Genomic DNA, 27,437 nt, shown 5'->3' on the forward strand with positions numbered 1-27,437 from the left:
AGAAATTGGTATTTATAGAGAAACCAGACGATAACAGTCGTCAGTAAACAGTTTAATGTGCGCATGGGATGCTTATTTGTCGTTGCTGTTGACAATTCCAGGTATGTGAACTAGGGTTTTTTTTGTTCTAGCGTGTTGTGTAATTTTCAGTAGTTTTAGTTGTAATGCAAGGTAGGACTGTGATATTTAATCTCATACTGCGTTAGGTTTTTAGTCTTTTCGGAAAGAGCATTTATCAGAAACCATAAGAAGAGAAGAGCTTAGATAACCATTCTCAGTAGACTGCCACTTTTTACTGCCTCGTGTTGCGTTAGCTGCTTGTTTTTCAATGAAATTGTGTACTAGAGAACAAATACTAGCTTAATTAGAGTTTATATACACGCACAGTTCATATGCCTATTGTAGTTATCGTTTAACACGTAATTTTGCTCTCCCCAAATGCATGTATTATCGATACATTAAGACACACTAAATGCAGCAGAGAGGAGCACTTCAATGAAGTATCTGCCTGACATTCTTGATGACCATCAATATCCAGAAAATACGCGACAGATATTTGAAAAATAGGACGGATACCTACAAAATGTTGCGTGTGAAACAATGGTGGTACCTGGCTGAAATACGAAATTCCGGCCCTATCAACAACAGTACACTGCACATACACTGGGCATGTTGAATGAGCAACAGAAATACTTTTAACTCATATTTCAATCTCAAAAAATACGATTTTCCAGCATGTGTTGCCTCTAGAATGAGATTTTCACTCTGCAGCGGAGTGTGCGCTGATATGAAACTTCCTGGCGGATTAAAACTGCCTGACCGAGACTCCAACTCGGGACCTTTGCCTTTCTCTGGCAAGTGCTCCACCATCTGAGCAACCCAAGCACGACTCACGTCCCGTCCTCACAGCTTTACTTCTGCCAGTACCTCGTCTCCTACCTTCCAAACTTCACAGAAGCTCTCCTGCGAACCTTGCAGAACTAGCACTCCTGAAAGAAAGGATATTGCGGAGACATGGATCAGCCACAGCCTGGGGGATGTTTCCAGAATGTGATTTTCACTCTGCAGCGGAGTGTGTGCAGCTAAGTTTTAAGCTGCCAGGAGGTTTGATACACTACCGGGCATTAAAACTGCTACACCAAGAAGAAATGCAGATGATAAACGGGTATTCATTGGACAAATATACTAGAACTGACATGTGAATGTGATTACATTTTCACGCAATTTGGGTGCATAGATCCTGAGACATCAGTACCGAGAACAACTACCTCTGGCCGTAATAAGGGCCTTGATACGCCTGGGCATTGAGTAAAACAGAGCTTGGATGGCGTGTACAGGTACAGCTGCCCATGCAGCTTCAACACCATACCACAGTTCATCAAGAGTAGTGACTGGCGTATTGTGACGAGCCAGTTGCTCGGCCACCATTGACCAGACGTTTTCAATTGGTGAGAGATCTGGAGAATGTGCTGGCCAGGGCAGCAGTCGAACATTTTCTGTATCCAGAAAGGCCCGTACAGGACCTGCAACATGTGGTCGTGCATTATCCTGCTGAATTGTAGGGTTTCGCCGGGATCGAATGAAGGGTAGAGCCACGGGTCGTAACACATCTGAAATGTAACGTCCACTGTTCAAAGTGCCGTCAATGCGAATAAGAGGTGACCGAGACGTGTACCCAATGGCACCCCATACCATCACGCCGGGTGATAAGCCAGTATGGCAATGACGAATACGCGCTTCCAATGTGCGTTCACCGCGATGTCGCCAAACACGGATGCGAGCATCGTGATGCTGTAAACAGAACCTGGATTCATCCGAAAAAATGACGTTTTGCCATTCGTTCACCCAGTTTCTTCGTCGAGTACACCGTCGCAGACGGTCGTGTCTGCGATGCAGCGTCAAGGGTAACCGCTGCCACGGTCTCCGAGCTGTTAGTCCATGCTGCCGCAGACGTCGTCGAACTGTTCGTGCAGATGGTTGTTGTCTTGGAAACGTCCCCATCTGTTGACTCAGGGATCGAGATGTGGCTGCACGATCCGTACAGCCACGTGGATAAGATGGCTGTCATCTGGACTGCTAGTGGTACGAGGCCGTTGGGATTCAGCACGGCGTTCCGTATTACCCTTCTGAACCCACCGATTCCATATTCTGCTAACAGTCACTGGATCTCGACCGACGCGAGCAGCTATGTCGCGATACGGTAAACCGCAATCGCGATAGGCTACAATCCGACGTTTATCAAAGTCGGAAACGTGGTGGTACGCATTTCTCCTCCTTACACGAGACATTGAACAACGTTTCACCAGGCATCGCCGGTCAACTGCTGTTTGTGTATGAGAAATCGGTTGGAAACGTTCCTCAGAGGTGGTCGTTGTGGGTACTGATTTCTCACGATCTATGCACTCAAATTGCGTGAAAATGCAATCACATGTCAGTTCTGGTATAATATATTTGTCCAATGAATAACCGTTTATCAGCTGCATTTCTTCTTGGTGTAGCAATTTTAGTGTAGCAATTTATTGGGCAACGGCCTTGCCACCGTGGCTAGATCGGTTCCAGTGAGATCACCGAAGTTAAGCGCTGTCGGGCGGGGACGGCACTTGGATGGGTGACCATCCAGACCGCCATGCGCTGTTGCAACTTTTTGGGGTGCACTCAGCCTCGTGATGCCAATTGAGGAGCTACTCGACCGAATAGTAGCGGCTTCGGTCACGAATACCATCATAAAGACCGGGAGAGCGGTGTGCTGACCCCACGCCCCTTCTATCCGCATCCTCCACTGAGGATGACACGGCGGTCGGATGGTCCCGGTAGGCCAGTCGTTGCCTGAAGACGGAGTAGCAATGTTAATGGCCAGTAGTGTACATCAGTTACGTAACAGACGCGTGGAACTTTCCTGGCGATTTTCTCGGAATCGCCAGTGCAGTGGACCTTGTTCTAGTGGCCTACTAAAGGTGAGCCCAGCGTCGTGGCCGGCCCTTCTGAAATATTTGATGTGCTTGACGTGACAAAATATGGCGGCCGGTGTTGGTTACTGCTCACTCCCAAAGCGCTGTTACCGCGTAGATAGCCTGTCTATCTGGATGATACACCTCTTTGGTTCGTCCTGTAGGTGTCGTGGTCTGCACGGTTGTAGTACGAGGCGGACGAAGGAGACATATTGAGTCCATTAAGACGAACCGTAGCCATATTAGACTCTACCTGTGACTGCGCTATTAGCAGCGGTGTCGACAGTTTTGTTGCGTTACACTGGGGTCGAGAAGAGCAGCGCTGCGGTGTAGGCGTACTCACCCTCGTCCTGGTTGGAGCCGATGAGGATCTCGGTGTCGGTGAGGTCCTCGGCGTCGTCGATCATGTCCAGCGGGTGCTTGGGCAGGAAGACGCCGTCGATGGTGGGCGCCGAGGGAAAGCCCAGGATGCCCCAGTAGGAGTTCCACTGCTGCACCGAGATGGTGCGCGCGTCCACGGCGCGCATGCACGCCATCGCCTGCAGCGGCGCCGTGTCGACGCGGGACGCGTTGCAGCCGCAGTCCTCCACCAGCTGGCGCGCCACCTGCCGGGCACGGCGACCGGTCGCACAGCAGAGCAAAACACCTGCCTCTAGGAGTACCCGAAAGTTGGAAATAATGTGGTGGTAGGAACCAGGGTGATAGCGTGGGGAGACAAGGGGGAGCCGGAAGAGACTCAGGTACAGAGGGCAGGGGGGGGGGGGGGGGGAGGGAGGCGAAGACGGACAGGTAGACAGGGGAAAATGGACAGCGAAAGGGAAGACGGGGAGATTGACCCCTTAGTTGCAGATAAGATCGCATTTTATTATATTTCCAGATTTCCTTTTTCACAATATGTCGAGAGAGAGGGGGAGCCGGAAGAGAAACAGACACAGAGGGGAGTGGGCAGGGGGGAACACACATGTGTGTAAGGGAATGGGGGGAGGGGAGGCGGGGTAGGTGGAGAGCTGGAGGTGGGAAGATGACAGCGAAAGGGAAGAGGACGAGATTGTAAGGTACCCCTTACTTGCAGATAAACCGCATTTTACTTTATTTCCAGGTTTGCTGCTTCACATACGTGAAGTGAAAGTATCAGCGCTGCACTACGTACGGAGTGAGGAGCGACTGGTAGGTTCCCACGCTGGCCGTCTGGCGCTTTCAGAGCCAGTGGGATCTGATGCCGATCCAGAAATCTCTCATCACGTCATCAAAGATATAAGTGCATTTACTCTGGCGCGAATCAAGTAACTGATATTGTTAAATATTTATTAATAAAGGTTACCTTTGGCACTCAGACATTAGGACGACTCCACAGGTCATAAACAGCAATTTTTCAGTAATTTTACAGTGCCAGGAAACGTCGATTTTAAAAAATAAATGAATAACTCTGGCACAACCGAAGATGTACGATCTTATACGAACTACACCGATTGTACGCTCAAGTTAGAAACTGTGCGCCATAGTCGACAGTCGTCGATAGGTTGCCTTTAGATCTAGCCATGCGGTAGACCGTGCTCTCCTACTGTTGACAGTCAGCTTGTAATCAGTGTGAACTGTTACGGCGTAAAGTCAGCCGCCGGCACAAACAAAGTCAGTCTGGAGCGACAGAGCAGAGACGGCTGTGAGGAGACGCGAGCACCCTAAACGACCCCGCTCCAGGAAGACAACGCCTCTATGCGAAGAGGACATCTGCGCCCCAATTGAACAGCAGCCTCAAGACTTTTTTTTTTTTTTTTTTGTCATCTGTCTACTGACTGGTTTGATGCGGCCCGCCACGAATTCCTTTCCTGTGCTAACCTCTTCATCTGAGAGTAGCACTTGCAACCTACGTCCTCAATTATTTGCTTGACGTATTCCAATCTCTGTCTTCCTCTACAGTTTTTGCCCTCTACAGCTCCCTCTAGTACCATGGAAGTCATTCCCTCATGTCTGAGCAGATGTCCTATCATCCTGTCCCTTCTCCTTATCAGTGTTTTCCACATATTCCTTTCCTCTCCGATTCTGCGTAGAACCTCCTCATTCCTTACCTTATCAGTCCACCTAATTTTCAACATTCGTCTATAGCACCACATCTCAAATGCTTCGATTCTCTTCTGTTCCAGTTTTCCCTCAGTCCATGTTTCACTACCATACAATGCTGTGCTCCAGACGTACATCCTCAGAAATTTCTTCCGCAAATTAAGACCGTTTTTGCCATAGCGAGTCTGCTTTTGATGTCCTCTTTGCTCCGTCCGTCATTGGTTATTTTACTGCCTAGGTAGTAGAATTGCTTAACTTCATTGACTTCGTGACCATCAATCCTGATGTTAAGTTTCTCGCTGTTCTCATTTCTACTACTCATTACCTTCGTCTTTCTCCGATTGACGCTTCTATGCAAGTCGCTAGCCTCAAGACTAGCGACTTGCATAGAAGCGTCAGAGCTCATTACTTCGCCTGAGCCCTATAAGTATCAGATTTTCGAATTTATACTGAAGAACATTCCTTATTTAGCATGTCGCCCTTTGCTTGCGACACATCTGTATAACACAAAGTTTTGTATTTGTTCATTTCGTAATAGTAGTCATTGATACGATTTGTTTGAATGTTGTCTTGTGATCCGAGAAAGTAATTTTCCTTGACACGCCATATTTGACGACTACGGAGAATCTAACATTTTACAGCGTTTCTTAAATAAACCCACCATAATGGCATCGGTGTAAAAAGCTTCCTCCGGACTTCATAACGTAGTAAAACATAATAAGTTCATCCCACTTTCAGGATCTCTTTTTTTTTTTATTGTTCGTTGCATCTGTTCGCAGCGGACATCCCATGCCATCCGTTCAAGTTCATCATTGAGCCATTCATTCACGTTTCTTGTTACACAACGCAGCTAACCCGCTGATCCAACGCACTGAGCTATTGTGCCGGTGTCCAATGGCTCTGTGAGGGGGCATAAAACTTGCAGAGCATGTCCACGTAACAGGTTGGAAGAACTGCTGCCCGACGGCTCACTAAACTGAAGGACGGACTGACTTAATTATCGCAAAACGCGAGTAGGAAACCACGGTCTGTTATAACGTACGTCCCTTATACCACCGACTACGGACTCACCGGCTAAACTGAGACATTTCTGGAGGTTTAGTACAACTGGAGTGTTCTTGCAAAATGAATGGAGACAGGGGGAGGAGAAGGAGATGGACAGAGAGACTGGGAGGAGGGTATGGTCAGGGAGAGGGGGGGGCAGAAGAAAGGGCGGAGGTGCAGATTGACAGAGAGACAGCGAGAAGGAAATGGCCAGAGGAAGGGAAGAGGAGATGCACAGATAGAGAGGAGCGATGGAAATGGACGGTACTTGCTATAGTGGTCTGCAAGTAACAAGCCTGTGCCGAGAGGGAAGGAGGATGGCTTCTGGCATCGACAGTGTGTTCCACAGACTACCTGGAAGCAAGGGTAACTAGAGCGGTCTCTGGCACTAGTATACAGCTCCCATATACGTTCAAGGCGATTTTGTTGAATGGGGACAACCTATAGGGAACCATGTGACAGGACAAAGAGCGAAAAACGTCATTTACACAAAGGACCGAGAATGCGTTGCAACGGAAGTTAAGATGAGAGGTCTTTGTCGGTTTCAATCACTGGAAGTACACATGACATCACATCGGGCAACTGGAAATATTCTGCTTCCATTCAGTCCAAACTCTAGAGGTGGACAGAAGCGACAGTTTATGTTCGACAACGACACGTGCACACATCGTGTCCTATAATTTGGCATTAGTTTTAAAGATAACTATTAGTGCGTGCAGTAAGCTTTCTGGTCTTAACCTTGGCGTTTGCAGATTATGTGATCGTCTTCAGATCGGCTATATCACTCTTTATTAACAGGAAAATTTGCAACGCCGACATATATACGTACAATTCCAGGCTGTCCGTTGTAAACATTTTTTGTATCCCAGTAAGCCAGGCATAAACTCGTTGTATTTGTTTGTATGTAGACTCTGCTTGAAAACAGTCAGTCTTTCACTATAATAAATTATATATTTGAAGGTATAGGTGAAGGTATGGCTTCTATGGCGCTAGAGGAAGTTAAACGGCGCGCGTCAAAAGTGCAAAGGAAGACAGAGATCGGAAGACACCCAGAAAATGATTCAGGACTGTGAAACTTCATTGCAGATCACCATCAGCTGTTTGTTTTTATACTCAGTGCTACAGGTTTCGAGCAGTAGAACATTATCAAGCCGAAGCAAAGCGTACCCAACTTGTCACTAGAACATTTGAAATGAACAAATTTGAGGTAGGTAATAGTTTAAAATACACACATCAAAAAAACTTTTGCATCAACTCTGTTCCGAGTTCCGGAACCTGTACAGAAGATTGGAATAGAGATCAACATAAACATCATTTCCGCCATTTTTACTGCTCTTGAAAACCAAACATTGCATGTTGTACCACCATACAGCGAGATCTAAAGACGTGGTGGTCCAGATTGCTGGACACACCGGTACCTCGTATACCCAGTAGCACGTCCTCTTGCATTGATGTATGCCTGTATTCGTCGTGGCATACTATCCACAAGTTCATCAAGGCACTGTTGGTCCAAATTGTCCCATTCCTCAACGGCGATTCGGCGTAGATCCCTCAGAGTGGTGAGTCACGTCGTACATAAACAACCCTTTTCAATCTATCCCAGGCATGTTCAATAGGATTTATGTCTGGAAAACATGCTGGCCACTCTAGTTGAGCAGTCGTTATCCTGAACGAAGTCATTCACAAGATGTGCGCGATGGGGCCGCGAACTGTCGTCCATAAGACGAATGCCTCGTCAGTACGCTGCCGATGTGGTTGCACTAACGGTGGAGGATGGCACTCACGTACCGTACAGCCGTTACGGCGCCTTCCGTGGCCACCAGCGGCGTACGTCGGCCCCACATAATGCCACCCCAAAACAGCACCTTGCTGCACCCGGTAGACACTGTGTCTGAGGCGTTCAGCCTGACCGGGTAGCCTCCAAACACATCTCCGACGATTGCCTGGTTGAAGGCATATGCTGCACTCACCGGTGAAGAGAACTTGATGCCAATCCAGAGTGGTCCATTCTTCATGTTGTTGGGCCCCGCGCTGCACGGTGTCGCGATTGCAGAGGTGGACCTCGCCGTGGACGTCGGGAGTGAAGTTGCGCATCATTCAGCCTATTGCGCACAGTTTGAGTCGTAACACGACAACCTGTGGCTGCACGAAAAGCATTATTCAACATGGTGGCGTTGCCGTCAGCGTTCCTCCGAGCCATAATCCGTAGGTAGCCGTCATCCAATGCAGAAGTAGCCCTTGAGCGGCCTGAGCGAGGCATGTCATCGAAAGTTGCCGCGTCTCTGTATCTGCTGCATGTCCGAACAACATCGCCTTGGTTCACTCCGACATGTCTGGGCACTTCCCTTGCTGAGAGCCCTTCCTAGCACAATATAACAATGCGGACCCTCAAGGCATGGTTGAACTAGAGACAACACGAACCGTGTACCTTCTTCCTGGTGGAATGACTGGAAGTGATCGGCTGTCGGACCCCCTCCGTCTCAGGCGCTGCTCATGCATGATTGTTTACATCTTGGGGCGGGTTTAGTGACATCTGTGAACAGTCAAAGGGACTGTGTCTGTGATACAATGTCCACAGTCAATGTCTGTCTTCAGGAGTTCTGGATACCGAGGTGCCGCAAAGCTTTTTCTGATGTGTGTATATGATGCGTCTCCTACATATACGTGTCTTTCAGAGATTATTTATTGTAACATTGGCTATGTTTTTCTACCTAAATCGAAAGTGTTCATTTCAAGTGATACAATAACTAGCTGGTTCCGCTTTACTTCGGCCTGATAATGGTCTGCTGATCGAAACCGGTAGCAACTGAGCATAAAAATAAACAGTACAACTGTTACGGCGTAAAGTCAAGGGTCGGCCCGCCAGTCGGAAACGAGAGGGCAGGAATAAGGCGTCAGCCAATTTCACGCTGACCGATCGCTCTCCACGACGACAAGGCGACGGCTATGTGAAGAGGACGTAAGCGCCGCGCGCGACTGGCCGTGGCCCACTTTTGGAGCAGTATCAAGATTAGGCACTTGAAGACCAGCGACTTACGAATTGTATACAGGGTGTTTCAAAAAGGTACGGCCAAACTTTCAGGAAACATTCCTCACACACAAAGAAAGAAAAGATGTTATGTGGTCATGTGTCCGGAAACGCTTAATTTCCATGTTAGAGCTCATTTTAGTTTCGTCAGTATGTACTGTACTTCCTCGATTCACAGCCAGTTGGCCCAATTGAAGGAAGGTAATGATGACTTTGGTGCATGTGCTGACATGCGACTCATTGCTCTACAGTACTAGCATCGAGCACATCAGTACGTAGCATCAACAGGTTAGTGTTCATCACAAACGTGGTTCTGCAGTCAGTGCAATGTTTACAAATGCGGAGTTGGCAGATGCCCATTTGATGTATGGGTTAGCACGGAGCGATAGCCGTGGCGCGGTACGTTTGTATCGAGACAGATTTCCAGAACGAAGGTGTCCCGACAGGAAGACGTTCGAAGCAATTGATCGGCGTCTTAGGGAGCACGGAACATTCCAGCCTATGACTCGCGACTGGGGAAGACCTAGAACGACGAGGACACCTGCAATGGACGAGGCAATTCTTCGTGCAGTTGTCGATAACCCCAATGTCAGCGTCAGAGAAGTTGCTGCTGTACAAGGTAACGTTGACCACGTCACTCTATGCAGAGTGCTACGGGAGAATCAGTTGTTTCCGTACCGTGTACAGCGTGTGCGGGAACTATCAGCAGCTGATTGGCCTCCACGGGTACACTTCTGCGAATGGTTCATCCAACAGTGTGTCAATCCTCATTTCAGTGCAAATGTTCTCTTTACGGATGAGGCTTCATTCCAACGTGATCAAATTGTAAATTTTCAGAATCAACATGTGTGGGCTGACGAGAATCCGCACGCAATTGTGCAATCACGTCATCAACACATATTTTCTGTGAACGTTTGGGCAGGCATTGTTGGTGATGTCTCGATTGGGCCCCATGTTCTTCCACCTACGCTCAATGGAGCACTTTATCATGATTTCATACGGGATACTCTACCTGTGCTGCTAGAACATGTGCCTTTACAAGTACGACACAACGTGTGGTTCATGCACGATAGCGCTCCTGCACATTTCAGTCGAAGTGTTCGTACGCTTCTCAACAACAGATTCGGTGACCGATGGATTGGTAGAGGCGGACCAATTCCGTGGCCTCCACGCTCTCCTGACCTCAACCCTCTTGACTTTCTTTTATGGGGGATATGAAAGCTCTTGTCTACGCAACCCCGGTACCAAATGTAGAGACTCTTCGTGCTCGTATTGTGGACGGCTGTGATACAATACGCCATTCTCCAGGGCTGCATCAGCGCATCAGGGATTCCATGCGACGGAGGTTGGGTGCATGTATCCTCGCTAACGGAGGACATTTTGAACATTTCCTGTAACAAAATCTTTGAAGTCACGCTGGTACGTTCTGTTCCACGATTAATGTGATTTGAAGAGAAGCAATAAAATGATCTCTAACGTGGGAAGTAAGCGTTTCCGGACACATGTCCACATAACATATTTTCTTTCTTTGTGTGTGAGGAGTGCATCCTGAAAGTTTGGCCGTACCTTTTTGTAACACCCTGTATACTGTTGAACATTCTTTATTTTGTCTGTCGCCCTTGGCTTGCGACACATCTGTTTAACTGGAAGTTAATTATTGTCATGCGATGACGATGATGATGTCCGATACTCCGAGGAGCGTCTGGAACGATGCGGGAGGCCCGCACCGCCGTACTAGGTAAGGTCCTAGTGAGGGTGGTTTGCCGTTGCCTTCCTCCGACCGTGATGGGGATGAATGATGATAATGAAGACGACACAACAACACCCAGTCATCTCGAGGCAGGAAAAATCCCTGAATCGAACCCGGGACCCCTTGCGCGGGAAGCGAGAGCGCTACCGCAAGACCATCATCATCACGATTTGCTTTGGAATTTTGGAAATTTGTGGTAAGTACTATGGGGCCAAACTGCTGAGGTCATCGTTCCCTAAGCTTACGCGTTGCTTAATCTAACTTAAACTAACTTACGCTAAGGACAACACACGCATCCATGCCCGAGGGAGGACTCGAGCCCCCGACGGGAGGAGCCGCACGAACCGTGGCAAGGCGGCCGAGACCGCGCGGCTATCGAGCGCGGCCGATTTGCTTGAACTGTTGTCTAGAGATCAGAGAAGCAGGTTTCCTAGACATCACATCTTTGACAACTAGACAGGAGTCAACTTTGGCGACGAGTATTAGGAGGAACCCAGAGCGTCGAGGCCATGGATTTTCTTTTCTGTTTGCTGGCGTCGTAATTTTATCTTGTCTATTTCATTTCAGGGGTGTGTTTACTTCCTTTAAAAGTGTAGTAACCAAAACCAACTGCGGGAACGCCATGGGCTGCGGATCGGAGCCGCCAGGCAGGGAAGTCACCGGCGGTGGAGCACGCACCACCGGGTAAACACAGGACGAGTCGGACGACAGACCGACGACAACCGACGACAACCGACCACGACAGACTATGACCGACACAACGAGGAAGAGATAAACAATGGAGGCTTGTGGAAACCACAACACTAAACACCAATCCACTCAGAACCGGAGCCAGGCAAATGTCAACAGCGAGCAACGACCAGAACGCAGTACCGCCGAGATACAACCGAAATCCAGAGCGAATACCAGACTGGCTGGACTAGGGTTTTTTTTTCTTTTTTTTCTTTATAGATTTTCAATTCCTCCCGAAGGAAGGACTAGGGCAGAGCGGGTCCCTGTATACGAACCCGGAGGGAGCGGCTATTGGCCGCTGTCTGCACGCGGCTTAGCGGTGGCGCCCTTGCAGCGCGAGAGCCGCTGCGCGGAATAGCCGCCGAGAGGCGGAGCCCTCTACGGGCTGACCACGTCCATTTGTTCTGCCGCGTGTTCGACTTCCGCGGCGGAAGGTACTAGAAATAGCATCTCTTTTAGTGCTTTTGCTATTCAGTGTTTTCAAAAAAATGGCCCTGAGGGCTATGGCACTTAACATCTGAGGTCATCAGTCTCCAAGAACTTGGAACTACTTAAACCTAACTAACCTAAGGACAGCACTCACATCCATGCCCGAGGCAGGATTCGAACCTGCGACCATAGCGGTCGCGCGGTCCCAGACTGAAGCGCCTAGAACCGCTCGGCCACCGCGGCCGGCTAAGTGTTTTCAGGTGGGCGTTGTAGAAATTTTCTTTGCTTGTGTGGTTATTTTTGTTGCTTGCCTTGTCTGTTTATTGCATTTGTCTGTACCGATATGAGCAAACCCCCCTCCCCCCCCCCCTGCTGAAGCGCCACAACTGCAAGCGATAGATGGAACACAGGTAACAGAGATGTTTCACATCCCATATTTGACAATATGCAGGATTCAACAACAACGAAAAACCAGTCGAAAGTTGCAAATTTTACTTTTTTTTTATTCACTTCATGACTAGTGTCGGACCGAGACCCATTTTAAAATCATCTTAACCCAGTCAAAAATGGTATTTCCGAAGAGGTGAAAACGTCAAACATGTGGAACGAACAGTTGCTGTGCAACGAACAGTTGCGCTGTAAGTATTCATTGCACATTTTTGACATAGTTTTCATATCTTCAGAAATACCATTTTTAACAATGTCAAAATGGTTTGAAAATGGATCTGGGCCCCAAAGTAGTCATCGAGTAAATAAAAAAAAGTAAACTTTGCAACTTTCGACTGGTTTTTCGTTGTACTGATTAACCGAAGTTGCTGATCCACAGCTACCCCAGCACCCTGGAAGTTCGTAAAAATAAACATCCGGTGGTAATGTACAGTGAAGTTTCACAATTATTTGACAGCTGCAAAGCCCCACCTCATTTTTTTTCTCACTTGCCGCCCTGATTCTACGACCCACCACCTGACTGCTTAAGGTGGGTCCTTACTGACCACTTGGCCGCTGCGATCGCTATATGGGCGCTGATGTCGCTGAACCTCCACACCAGCTCCCGCATCCGATCGCACCGTTGCCCCGTGGAGGCGGGTCATACTCGATTTGTTTGGTTTTTGTCTCTTTTATTTTGTAGTCTTTTACTTGGTTATCTTTGTTTGCTATTTATCTTTCTTTTCTTTTCTTTAACAAAAATTTGCATAAAGTTTGAATTATGAAAAGGAAATACAAAAATATGGTTTAGAATGAAGAAGAGGAAAGAAGATAGGAAAGGAAGAAGTTTATAGTCCTTCCACCGTGGGGAACTGACGATGAAAGCCTTGGAATTAGTCGTCAAGCCATTGATCCTCAGTCTCCAATCCCTTGCTTGCTTTTGACTAAGAAGATCTGTGCTAATCTAATTTCTGTGCTAATACTGAAGCAGTTACTAAGACAATTACGCTATTAACAGGTTTAAAGTGCCGTGTTTGCCTGTGGCAATTCCAACGGTGCGCCGACACTGTTTACATCTATTCGTGTTGAGCTTTAGTTATTACAAATCTTAAGAACTGAGAATGTAGCGTGTAACAGTTATACTCTGTTCATCATAAGAATAAACCTGATGTAAACAAATAAACGCCGTCATTGGTCAGAGCTGTGGCACACCCACAGTCCTGTTCTTACGCTCTTGGAAGTATGTCCTAGTTATGTAATAGATATACGTTAAATGAAACTTTAAGATATTCAAATGTATTAACAGACATTAAACTTCGTCTTAATCACGGTTTACATACATAGTTTTTATTTCAAAAATCGTGTACAGTCACAGCTTCTGCAGCGTTGTGCTCTGATTGTCGCGCTGTTAAGACGGAGTATGAAACTGGCTGAGCGTGGTTTCTGTTCCTTAGAGAAACACGCGTGTGGCATACGGTTAAAAGTGCCGAAAATAGGCTGTTCTTAACGTTTCTGATAAATTAACGGAGATACTCAGCTTTGAAGTTTTCCCAGCCACTGGATGTAATACAGTTGATACATAAATCCACATTGCACGTGTAGCTCATCGGTATAAACGACTGACAACCAAATACAGTTCATGATTGGTTGGTTCAAACCTAGTCTAGAATCTTTCTTTTTTTTTGTCTCGCTGAATTTGAAGCGCTTACATGTCGTAATTATAAAAGTCATCATCATTTTTTATAAATAATGCAACTCACCTTGTTTCTAATTACATATTTGAGGCGAAATTCCTGTTTTCCTTTCAGAAACAAATTTTTAATTATCGATGTTTTGTGAAAGACTGTTCATAAAAGTTGCTTAAATTAAGAAAACATAACAATTTACTTTTTAAGACAAAAGCTAAAAACGAAATCCTCTTTATTTGTGCCATATCCATACCACAGATCTACGCAAGTGCCGTAGAAACACAGAAAAGAACCATTTTTATAGCATCGAGCACATCATACAAATGCTGCATTTTTACATTTGCTACTGTACCATTACAATATCTGATCTGAAGCCAAGCTGCGGGATTTGGGCCGACAAGTAACAAGACTGTTAAGCTACCAGACGTACTGGAACTAACGGACGCAGCTTTTTCACACGTCACTGCCGAACGATGGCGGGGTATAGAACGACTCGCCATAACACGGCTTCGTGGATTCTGTTGTTGATAGGCTCCTCATCAACTTAGTCAGTCACACTTCCAGAACAGAAATTTATTTCTCGGATTCGGATAAGGAAAGAGTTAAGAGATTACCACAGGACTGACTGTAATTAATACCTTAAGTCACTTCAATATTCAACAGTACTGTGAAATCCCTGCAGTATGCTTTTGCATTACAGTTCGCTCACGAAATTACCCTATGTTTAAGTTAGAAATTTTTATGACTCATGTTTGTAATTAGAATACTATGTGAGGTGAGAACGACAGCATTTTATGTTTTCCGTCTGGTGACGTAATAAGAGCGCGGTAGTGCTGGAGTTTTTCCTAATATTATTTCATTCTCTTTAAAAATTAAATGACATTCGGAGCTATATTGTTTCTTTGCTCGTCTCTTTTTACGTCTGAACTGCAACTGCTCAGGTTATTGCAGGCTAGCTGGACCGCTGGCTGGCCAGTGCTTAAGTTTAAAGCTGTTGTCCCGCATTATCGCTCAGCCTATGTGCGTGTAACACAACATAAAACGTATCCTTATAATGGTACTTGATTCTACTGATAACTGCTTGGCTTCCGTTCCACATGAAACGAAATCCAATGAGACTGAAGCGAACGCGGAAGAATACAAAAAAAAAAAAAAAAAAAAAAAATGGTTCAAATGGCTGTGAGCACTATGGGACTCAACTGCTGAGGTCATTAGTCCCCTAGAACTTAGAACTAGTCAAACCTAACTAACCTAAGGACATCACACACATCCATGCCCGAGGCAGGATTCGAACCTGCGACCGTAGCGGTCGCGAGGTTCCAGACTGTAGCGCCAGAACCGCTCGGTCACCAGCGGCCGGCGCGGAAGAATACATAACGCAATGTTTACATCAGGTTTGTTCTTATGATGACCGGAGTATAGTCTGAAGCGTAGTGGTTGGGGCAAGCAGTAACTGTGGTGCGTCAGACACACATACACACGCACACACACACACACTCAAACACACAGAGACGCACCTCCTTGGCCTTGTCGGCGGTCATGTAGCTCCAGGGCGCGTTGAGCGTGCCGGACTGGAGGATCCCCCGCCGCACCAGCCCCCTGGTGACGGGCGACAGCAGGTGCAGAGAGACGGCGCCGCCGCCCGCAGACTCGCCGAACAGCGTGATCAGCTCCGGGGAACCCCCGAACGCCTGCGCGTTGTCGCGCAGCCACCGGATCGCCAGCGCCTGCAACGCCACACCCCGTCACACTCCCTTCACTCCCTTCAAACTCTCACCCACTATCAAACAGGAACACAAACAGAGATTTCTTACAAGTGGCTGCCACCAGTCGCCTCTGTGCCCAATTAACATATTCCTTTTAGCACTCAACACAGGTTCTCACTGTAACACAGACTGCCTAAACTCACTACCCCTATCCTCCTGTCCACAGCGTTTCAGACCATGTATCGGATATTATAATACCGAAATTTGCCGTGTACACTTTCAGTACTGTGATTCTTGAGTTTCTCCCGGCGTATTTGATAATCAAAATATCCACGGGTGTACTGCCGGTCTACAGTGTCCAACGGGCACAATATTTCGGCGATCATACATGTCGCCATCATCAGGTGAACTGACGGACTGAGCTCCTGTGAACGTGCCGGCACGGAGATCCGTACGCTATGGCTGCTCAGAGGGAACTGGGTTCGGTCGCGGCGGCGGCCGATTTAAATACCCTCCGCCCGCGGCGCGCTCCCTCCGCCGTCCGCGCCCCGCGCCACGGTCGCGCGGTGGAACAGCTGCGACGGCGTCTGAGATGACGTCGGTGTGATGGCTCTGTCCGCCGTGGTCGTCACAACTACACGTTTGCTCGATTTACTCTCGATTAACCCAATCGCTGGTACCCAAGCCTTGCTATGACTATAGCCACAGTCACGGTTTATGAGGTCGTCATCGGTGCGAATTTCGATGGCCTCTCTAACGACGCTGTCCCAGTATCTCGACGTCTGTACCAGAATCCTCGTGCGTTCGTACTCCATAGCGCGGTTTTCCGACAAACAATGTTCAGCGACCGCCGACTCGCTCGGATACATCAGTCGAGTGTGCCTCTGGTGTTCACGGCATCGATCCTCGACGGTACGCATCGTCTGACCAATATACGACTTGCCACATTGACACGGAATCTGGTACACGCCGGCCTTCCTCAAACCGAGGTCATCTTTGGCGCCCCCCACCAGTGCGCGAGTTTTATTCGGAGGATCTCCGTGCCGGCACGTTCACAGGAGCTCAGTCCGTCAGTTCACCTGATGATGGCGACATGTATGATCGCCGAAATATTGTGCCCGTTGGACACTGTAGACCGGCAGTACACCCGTGGATATTTTGACTTTCAGTACTGTTTGTCAAGTAATGGCTACTGTAATAAGCAGTGTCTAGGAAGTAGAAACGAATTTCAATTTTGCGCCATTTTACCATGTGGCGGTTGGCGGCCATGGTTTTTTTTATGTTTTCTATCTGCAACCCTTCCCACTAGTATAATGATAGCATTCCTTTGGTGCCGTGTATCGGGTACTGCAGTACTGTCTGTCAAATAGTGGCTAATGTAATAAAGGGTGTGCAGGAAGTAAGGACGAACTTGAATTTTACGCCATATTACTATGTGACGGTTGGCAGCCGTGTTTTTTTTTTCATATTTTCTATCTGCAATCCTTCCCACCAGTAGCCTGATAGCATTCGTGTGGTACTGTGTATCGCGTACTACAGTACTGTTCGTCAAGTTCACAACGCTCTAATGTTTTAATCAAGTGTGACCCGAAGGTGTAGCTTTTAGCGCCACGAAACTGGTAGTGGTACAGTAATAAAGGACCAAAATACAACTGAAACGATTATTAATACACAGGATGAATACTCATGGTGGTGGTTGCCACAGGTACAGTGTTGTCTGCAGTACGTCAGGAAAGTTCAAGGAAGGGTAGCACGTTTTGTATTATCGAGAAATAGCGAACAGAGTGTGACAGAGGTAAAACAGGGGGTGGGGACCATTAAAACAAAGGCATTTCCAGTAACAGAGGGATCTTCTCACGAAATTTCAGTCACCAACTTTCTGCTCCGAATGAGAAAATATTTTGTTTTCGCTGACCTCAAAAAATGGTTCAACTGGCTCTGAGCACTATGGGACTTAACATCTGAGGTCATCAATCCCTAACTTACCCAAGGACATGACACACATCCATGCCAGAGGCAGGATTCGAACCTACGACCGTAGCAGCAGTGCGGTTTCGGACTGAAGTGCCTAGAAGACGCTGACCTACGCAGGAAGAAACGATCATCATAATAAAATAAGGTAAATCAGAGCTCACATATGAACGTAGAGGTGTTCGTTTTTTCTACGCACTGTTCGAGATTGGGAAACAAAGAATTATTTTGAATATACGAGTATTTCGATGAACCCTCTGCCAGGCACTTAAGATTTGCAGAGTATCCATGTACATCAAAAAGAGAAAGCACTCCAGAAACAATTGCAAGGAAAAACTGTCAGCTTATTTGTCCGTCACTGACACAGAAGATCGCAAACCTTCTTTCCTTCCCGCCTGAGAAAGCTGTGCAGTGACTAGGGTACATGTAAAGCTTGCTGGGACAAGTTAAATGCTAGCTATAATGAAGTCGACAATTCGATTTTAATACTGCCATTTAATTTTGATGTTTCCCATAACTGACAGAAATTACAAAAACGTGAATTTTCTTCGACCACCCACACACTCCTGAAAATTACACATCGACTAATTTGCAATTACGAGCCCCAATTACCGGCAGCTACATTGATGAATACTCGGCACCTCCCAAGGATAACTACAAGATCAAGAATACTAGATGAGTTGTTGGAAGTGGTTAGGCGTTGGTGAAAATCTTTTATTATTTGTATCTATATACTAAACTGAATAAAGCTTTATGATTATTTGCGTGAGTCCAGCACTCACTTTCAATCAGCCAGAAAGTTACGTGCCAAAGTTCTAAATATGGACTCCTGGAAAAGCATCTTCGCTCAGGAAATTAGTCACTGACGTTGCAAAACCGTCGCAAGGGCTACTGTTGTTTTTGTCCAGTGTTTGAACTGACTGAAATAAGGCACCCTACAAATTACACAGTGCATTTTAGCCGAATTTTCTTAGCCAACAAAGAGTTCGAAACAGACACGTGGGGTAAAATTGATCACGTCTAGTCATGCAAAAAAGAAACGGTTTAATTGATTGAAAGTAATCAGTTGAAAGTAACGAGAGTAAGTAAGCAAAATTAATAACTTCTGGGCATTTTTTCCGAATATTCATAGCAAAATGAATAGTGGCAGACGGGCAACTAGGGTATGAAATCCACAATATTGAGCTGTACCCTTGCACAAATAAAATTTTGGAAGTAATAATGCTAATTAAGGAAAACATAATTAGTCATTTCAGGAATACAGAAATATTCCATGAGCAATTCCTGCTAGCTACGTAAAAAGCTGATGTCTTGGAGATCCAGTTATTTTGCGCATAAAAAGTTACATTCGTGTCGAAATTGTGGAGTTCTTGCGCTACGAAAAAAAAATATATAAAGTGACAGTATAAAACGAATCTTCCTTGATTTCTCTTGATCTATATAACGTTAATAATAATAGAGTATCAATTTGTATTTAAACATATTTCGTGCTTTCTGAACAGAATCTGAAGGTAAGAGAAATTGAAAAAGAAGAAAAGATCGTCAAAAGTATTGTAAAATGATCTGTGTATAAGTACGAAATAAAATTCATTAGAGAAAAACTGTCAAAGCTCGTTTACAGCACATGATTTCGAGCCTCATTCAAATCCATGTCAAATTTTTCTCTATTTCTTTTTTTTTTTGTTTTACCTAAATCATTTTGCAATACATTTCACTGCCTGTCAGCGATTTTTTTCAGAAGCATTTCTTACTAACATAGAATGAATATTAAGTGCACTAAGACGCTAATGAAGTTTGCCTTGTTGGCTCGTTTGATGCATGAGAAACTGCTTAGCACCTGTTACAGTCATCAGTTGAAATATTACTGAGCCGTCAGCTGTGGTGGATCTGAAATCGAAACATTGTTCCGTGCTGTTACACCAGAACTGCGTCACGGTATCCTGAAAGATAGCTTGCGGATTGCAGAGGTTACAGAATAATATCTGCAGTGTCTATAACTTGAACACTTTAAACGGTTCCCACCAGCAAAGTTTACGGGAGACATGATATAATCTACAAACATAATCATAGCTCATTAAATCTGCGCGAAATATTTACAAATTACATATACAATCAGGCTATCTGTCAGTGAAAGCCGTTTCAGAGTCACTGCAGCAGTTCCTGAAATTAGCCTTTATGTACAACCAAGTGCTGTGGTACTTTAAATTATACACTTCTATAGATGATAATACTCATGATTAATGTGCAATTTTTGAAAATGGAAGTGAGGAGAAAAGACAGTATCAAGTTCAACTGAAAATCTGTGAGTATCAGCTTAAGGTACGTTCTCTGGCTCGTTCGTCCTGTAAAGGACATGGAAATTGCTGCTTGTCGCGAAGTGTGTATACTAGCTTGTAATTAACATTACTGACGAACACAAAGAATGTTTTTAAAAATAATTTCTGCGCTAGGAGTGAAGCTATGGAACAAAATAGCTGTAGCCAACGACATCGGAGCGACTTGAAGATTTTACTACAGAACTAACTTCAGATATCTCGCCACATTTAGTATATACTTGTTTCGATCTTTTTATTCTGACAGATACATAACGACCACCAGAATGCTATGAACTTCTGCTAAACTTTGATGACGAGTCCCTAGGCGAATTCAAACTGCTAATGGGAAAAATAAATATTCTACCATTACGAAAGCGCCTAATTACAAGTCCCTTAAGACACGAAACAATACGAGAGCTAAAATGCATGAGAAAAGTCATGCATGGTTAGACACACTTCAAAGTGCACATTAGTACTGCATGACATCGATAATATAGAGGATGATATGAGACGGATTTTACCCCAGTTCAAATGGTTCGACGTGTCCTAAAATACATTGCGTTTACTCCATTTGCAAGGCTTTTCAATGAGGTATAAACTGTCGAAAATAATGGCTTTTTAAAAATAATGTAATTTTTGTAGCAAAATGTATCGCCAGATTATGTATCAATCTGTGTTCTTAAATGCTTTAATCGGCTTCTCAGATTTTTACACGTCATGTGGACGTTGTCAAAATAAATAAAGTAGTATTCACACTTAAAGTTCCTGTCAAGATATAATCACTAGATATGTAAAAGTAGCAAACATGCATATGTAATTACTGCGAGAATGTAAATTGAGCAGGCTTGCTGAAAAGTAATACCTAATTATGTGAAAATTCATACAGCTTTTCAAATGAAACAGATGTTATTGACATTCCACATCTTTATCGTTTATGTCTACATATTTGTTTCTCAATATTATCTCCCTGGACGATGGCGCAAACTGGGAGCTCAATGGAGAGTGATTGATGGCAGTGAGCCGCGCGGGATTAGCCGAGCGGTCTGGGGCGCTACAGTCACGGACAGTGCGGCTGGTCCCGGCGGAGGTTCGAGTCGTCCCTCGGGCATGGGTGTCTGTGCTTGTCCTTAGGATAACTTAGGTTAAGAAATGTGTCAGCTTAGGGACTGATGACCTTAGCAGTTAAGTCCCATAAGATTTCACACACATTTGAACATTTGATGGCAGTGAACCCAAGACGTCGGGTTGTTCCAAATGTCGCAGCGCTCATGTGTGGTCTGGCGTTATCATGCTGAAGAAGAGCAATATACACGTGTGGACGAACTCTCAGAATCCGAAACTTGATAGTAGTTACGTTACACGTTGCCACGTTAGACGCTAGAGTTCGGAGCACTCTATCGGCGGGGGGATGCAAACATGTAGACATGAAGAATGAAGGTTACAATGTTAATAACGATTGTTTCATTTTCAAAGCCTTAGGAATTTTCACATATAAAATTCGGAGACGTTATCTTAGGTCAAGCCCCCGTAATATTACCCGCGTATAAACGTTAAACGTTGTGTTGTGGTATGTATAGCTCCGTCCACCCGTATTGTTTATGACGTTTGAGCGCGTAAACTAGCGGGTGTCCGGGAAGTAGGTACTAATATTATAGTGCTGTAGAAAGTGCTATACACGAGGGCGACTGTCATTTACGACGGACGACCAAGGACGTGCTCTGGGTGTGGGAAGGAGGGACACATACGTTCTGAGTGTGCTCGACGAAGGTTATTACAGCTGCCACGGGATGATCCACCCCTCACGCCGCCTCCGACTGTGCTCCCCATGACTTACGTCGCCGCATTACGCGATGACGTGGGCCGCGAGACAGACGCGTACCAGAACACACAGACAGCGGCGGATCGTGGCGAGCCACAGAAAGACGACGTTGCGCTGGACCGCCTGCAGCAGTCACAGGACGCCCTCTCTTCGGTACCGCTTGCGGCCCCTTCAGATAAGGCACTTGGAGACGTCGATAATACGACGGCGCACGATTCCGACGTCCGCCACGAACAACTGGAGACCGTGCTGACCTGTAATTGCGAGGCCCGGCAACGTAAACAGCGATCACCAAAACGCCGGAAGAAGCGCCGCCTCACGGTGGAGAACGACCACTCTGATCTAGCAGACAATTCTGAGACGTTTACGGGTACAGAACAGACGACCGTGGATACAGAAGAACTGCCTAGCGTGGATGCAACGGTGGCCAGCGGGACGGCGACACGACCTACCGCTGCCGATGCTCCAGACACAGCGAAGGAGCTCGATAGACGACAACAGGCTACTGAGGAGGCTACGGCGCCTGCACCGCACGACAACGATGGGACACTAGGGGACTGGTCAGAAGAGCCACCCCCGTGGGGAACAGACGATGCCGGAGGAACTGCTCCCACGCACTCTCCCGGTGTAAGACCGGCAGAGTGCACGGAATAACGGCAGACCATATGAGGGGACGGCGGGGGACGATAGTCCGACAGCAGCCTATGTACGGTAAAATTAACGACCGTACGGTACCCTATCTACGTTGACCGCCGTGCAACAAGCTTATCGGATAGGGTCTGTCAACATCAATAGCATTGGGACGCCGGTAAAAAACAAGATGCTCAGTGACATGATAAAGGCTGCGGATTTAGACGTAGCACTATTACAGGAAGTTCGGGTACTTCCCCCCTCGGACTTTTACGGTTACGACATTTACTGTTCCCCGTGTTACGAGAGAGGCGTTGGCACAGCTACACTATTAAAGGAAGGGATACGTGCAGGCGAAGTAGAGTATTTGCTTTCTGCCCGTGCTATGGCCGTGACCATAGGTGGAATACGTTTGATCAACATATACGCACCGTCAGGCTCGGATAAGAGAAGGGACAGAGCAGATTTTTACGCCGATGAGGTTGCCCCGTTGTTCCAGGGACGATACCATGGTTGCATACTCGGCGGAGATTTTAATTGTGTGCTCGACAGAAAGGACCAACAACCTAACTATACTACTAGCCAAGAGCTTAGGGAGCTGGTCAACGGGATGGAATTAGTCGATACATGGGACCTGAAGTATCGCAACCAAACAGGATATACATTTTTTACTAGCCACTCCGCGGTCCGTTTGGATCGGATCTACGTTTCAAGGGCGTTAGCAATGTCGACGGTGGACGCAGAAATATGGCCGACAGCGTTCACAGACCGCGAGGCATATATTTGTACGGTTAACCTTGCTAGACAGCAGGTGTGGAGACGGAGGGGTGATTGGAAGATGAACGTCTCCCACCTCCGAGATGCAGAATGCCGACGCACGGTGGAGGACGCGTGGCATGGCTGCCTCCGTCGTCGAAATTCTTTCGGTTCTGTCCTGCAGTGATGGATCGAGTGCGCGAAGCCAGCTTTACGGAGGACGTTAATAGGTTACGGGAAGGAGGTTTCTCAATGGCAGCGCACGACCACTGAGTTTTACTTTCCGGCTCTCCGGGAACTGTTAGCTCAACCACCTACACCACAACGCCAGACGGCCGTCCACCGAGTTAAGGCGAAGCTGGTCCAACTTGCGACGCAGAGGATGGCAGGTACGATGATACGCGCGAGGTCGCGGGATTTCCTGCCCAACGAGGTTCCCTCGATGCATTATGTGATACAGGAAAGACGAGGAAGACGCAGGAATTTAATACATGAGATCGATCTCGGCGATGGCCGTCGTTTTACAACACAAAGGGGCATAGCACAGGCGTTCACGGATCATTTTAGCAGGTTCTATGCGAGCAACGGGGAGGGTCAGAGGGAGCTGGGGAACGTCCTGGAAGAGATCCCAGACGCGACGAGTGTGAACGGGGAAGCGGACGGGTTATCTGAAATTACCTGTGAAGAGCTGGAGGAAGCGATTACACGAGGTGCCTGCAACAAGTCCCCAGGTCCAGACGGATTCCCGTTGGAATTTTATCGTGCCTTTGTGACCATTATGACACCGATGTGGCTATGTATGTTTAATGAGCTTCTGCGGCAAGAAGTACCGGTTCACATTTAATTCACGGAAGTGCTCATGATACCGATACCGAAGCCCCGTGGTGGCAAACGGCCTTGTGATTATCGCCCCTTGACCCTCCTTAATAGTGACTACAAGATCTTCATGCGCATCCTGGGAAGTCGTATCAAAAAGTCGCTGGAGCATCGAATACATGCCGATCAGACTTGTCTTGGCGGCATCAGTAATATCCACACAGCCTTGGGAGACTATCGTGACGTCGTCGCCCTCGCGGCTGCATGCCGCCTCCGGGGGGCGATGGTTGCAGCAGATTTCGATCATGCTTTTGATCGCGTGGATCATGTGTACCTCGCGCCGGTGATGAACAGGCTGGGTGTCTCGCCATTATTGACCAATGCTGTGATGCGGCTGTTGCACGGCGCCAGATCAGCGATGGTGGTCAACGGAGGGAGAACTGAGTATTTTAAGATCTTAAGACCAGTGAGACAGGGTTGCCCCTCGTCGATCCTCCTTTATGCGATCGCCTTAGAACAGTGCCTCGCAGGCCTTCGCCGCCGTCTTACCGGGATCTCGCTACGGCATTTATCATTCAAATGCAGAGCATACGCGGATGGCATTGTGTTCCTCGTACGTAACGAGGGGGAGACTCAAACAGCACTGGATTGGCTACAGACGTATGGGATGGCAGCTGGAAGTGTGGTCAACTACCGAAAATCACAATTCATGCATGTGGGGCGTGGACTAGAACCGGGAAGGCCCCTTACCTGCGGTGGAAACCCTCCGCTGTTTGGGTATCACCTCTCATAAAGAGACAGCGAGAACGGCTGCGGACAACTACCGAAGGCTGGTACTCAGAGTCCGCACGGCAGTACGACTAAACGCCCTACGGTCGATGGATATGCTGCAGCGAGTGTCGCTCGTCAACCTTTATATCGCGCCCACGATGTGCCACCTGACACACCTTCTCCCCTTGACGCGCACGATGGCTATGAGGATTTAGGCAGCTTTTGGGTACTATGTGTGCCTGGGACAACTCTTTAAGGTACAGTACAACACGCTTACCCTTCCAGCGCGAGAGGGGGGCGTTGGTTTAGTGAACGTGCACGAGAAGGCGCGTGCCATGTATATTAATAGTGTGCTCAAACGGTGGCGCAACAGGAATCACTCGCTTACGGGGACGATCATCGAAGAACTCGTACCGACATCGCATCTTCCTCCAGTCAGTGCCGGCCATATATCGCCCCCGTTAACGTATGTGGGCACGTTCGTCGTGGAACACAGTTACGTTCGCGAGCGTTTATCGACGACCCGATAGTCGACATCGAAGGACGTGTACCATCTGCTACTTCGACAGATCGCCCGGAATAGGGTGGAACGCAAACATCCAGCTGTTAATTGGCACGTGGTGTGGCGCACGGTCCACCACCCCCACCTACCTACATCAGTCAGATCAACATGGTACATTGTCGTCAACCGAAAATACCCTACAAACGATAGAAAGTACGCAATACATTTGGCGGATTCGCCCTTGTGTCAGCAATGCGGCGTGCTGGATACGGACGACCATCGGCTGGTCTGCGGCGAGGCATTGGCTGTCTGGACTCTCGCAAGAAAGATAATAGCGTTCATGCGGCGCACTATCTATACAGCAGTCTCTTCTGACATAGTATTTTTTCCAGAGGAAACGTATTTTCCGCGTCATAAGACGAACGCAGTGGCGTGGATCACAGGTATGACGGTCCATTACATCTATAGAGACACACGTACGAACTTGCTGAACGTCCTGGATTACTGGCAATACTTGCAAGATGGACACACAAAACTATTACGGCTACAAAAGTACAAGGATTGGTATGCCAATTTCCTAGTAACGGTTTTTGCGGACCCGCCATATACTTGGGGTCTGCCGGGTGCGCAAAGATGAGCACGGTGCTTTCGTTGTGAAACCGACCAAGTAAAGTGATCGACTAACAACACTATGCGAGTATGCGACCTACGAAAAACTCACGCTTGCACAGTTAGCAAATGGACGTACTTCAAATTTTGTTTTCATATCTATAAATACTTTTCTTTAGGGTGCCGGAGGTGGCCCCACTTTGACTTTGTTGTTATTTCATGCTGCACGGTAGGACGGCAGCGAGGTTCCTTCCAGGACAGTTATCATGTGTCAGGACGTACTATGTTTATTTTGTGAATAATAAAGGTTTCTGTTTCTCCTACCTTCCTTTTACTAAAAAAAAAATAAAAAAACCCTCACTCCCGGCAAAAAAAAAAAGGTTGGTAGAGCACTTGCCCAAGAACAAAAAAAAAAAAAGTGGATAGAGCGTCTGCCATGTAAGCAGGAGATCCCGGGTTCGAGTCCCGGTCGGGGCACACATTTTCAGCTATCCACATAAAAAAGTAGGTAGAGCACTTGCCCGCGTAAGGCGAGGTCCCGAGTTCGAGTCTGGGTGCGGCACACAGTTTTAATCTGCCAGGAAGTTTCATTTTATTAGTACTAGAGAAAGCTGGTGGTGTGGTGGCGCACCTGGTCCCAGAGGCCGACGTTGCCCGGCGCCTCCTCGCCGTCGCCGATGTCGGGCAGGTAGAGGAAGCCGAAGGCGCCGACGCGGTACTGCATGGAGGCGACGATGACGTCGCTGGTGGCGGCCACGAGGTCGGCGCTGTACACCTCCAGGGTGGAGGTGCCGCTCATGTAGCCGCCGCCGTAGATCCACACCAGCATGGGCACGCCGGGGGCGGCGCCGGCGGCCGGGGGCGCGGCGTGGCGCAGCCGCAGCCGCTGCGGCACCCAGATGTTCAGGTACAGGCAGTCCTCCGACACGTTCGTGTTCGGGTTCCACATCTCCTCGCCCTCGAAACCTGCGGGCACACCGGGCAGGCCGCCTCTTACAACTAACGTCTCGTAATGCTACAGCAGTGGCAATCACTGATTAACACTGTCCCTCTGAACAGTTGCTCACAATATACTAAATTGTTCCATTAAGTTGCGGATGTGCAGCCGCAAGAATTTCCTTCTTCTTCTTCTAATACACTCCTGGAAATGGAAAAAAGAACACATTGACACCGGTGTGTCAGACCCACCATACTTGCTCCGGACACTGCGAGAGGGCTGTACAAGCAATGATCACACGCACGGCACAGCGGACACATCAGCAACCGCGGTGTTGGCCGTCAAATGGCGCTAGCTGCGCAGCATTTGTGCACCGCCGCCGTCAGTGTCAGCCAGTTTGCCGTGGCATACGGAGCTCCATCGCAGTCTTTAACACTGGTAGCATGCCGCGACAGCGTGGACGTGAACCGTATGTGCAGTTGACGGACTTTGAGCGAGGGCG

The 27,437-nt window shown here is 47.5% G+C and overlaps 1 protein-coding gene across 1 annotated transcript in view; it reads right to left on the bottom strand.

Annotated features, from left to right (window-relative positions):
- The window catches only part of LOC126214988 (acetylcholinesterase-like), a 762,016-nt gene that overhangs the window by 644,552 nt on the left and 90,027 nt on the right, over positions 1-27,437 (bottom strand). The window contains exons 3-5 of the mRNA XM_049941619.1: positions 26,630-26,964; positions 15,621-15,830; positions 3,292-3,553 (exon numbers count right to left, since the gene is read on the bottom strand). Coding sequence (XP_049797576.1) covers positions 3,292-3,553; positions 15,621-15,830; positions 26,630-26,964 — 807 coding nt within the window. The remainder of the gene's footprint in view (positions 1-3,291; positions 3,554-15,620; positions 15,831-26,629; positions 26,965-27,437) is intronic.

This window comes from Schistocerca nitens, chromosome 12, assembly GCF_023898315.1.
Source record: "Schistocerca nitens isolate TAMUIC-IGC-003100 chromosome 12, iqSchNite1.1, whole genome shotgun sequence".
Classification (NCBI taxonomy): Eukaryota; Metazoa; Arthropoda; class Insecta; order Orthoptera; family Acrididae; genus Schistocerca; species Schistocerca nitens.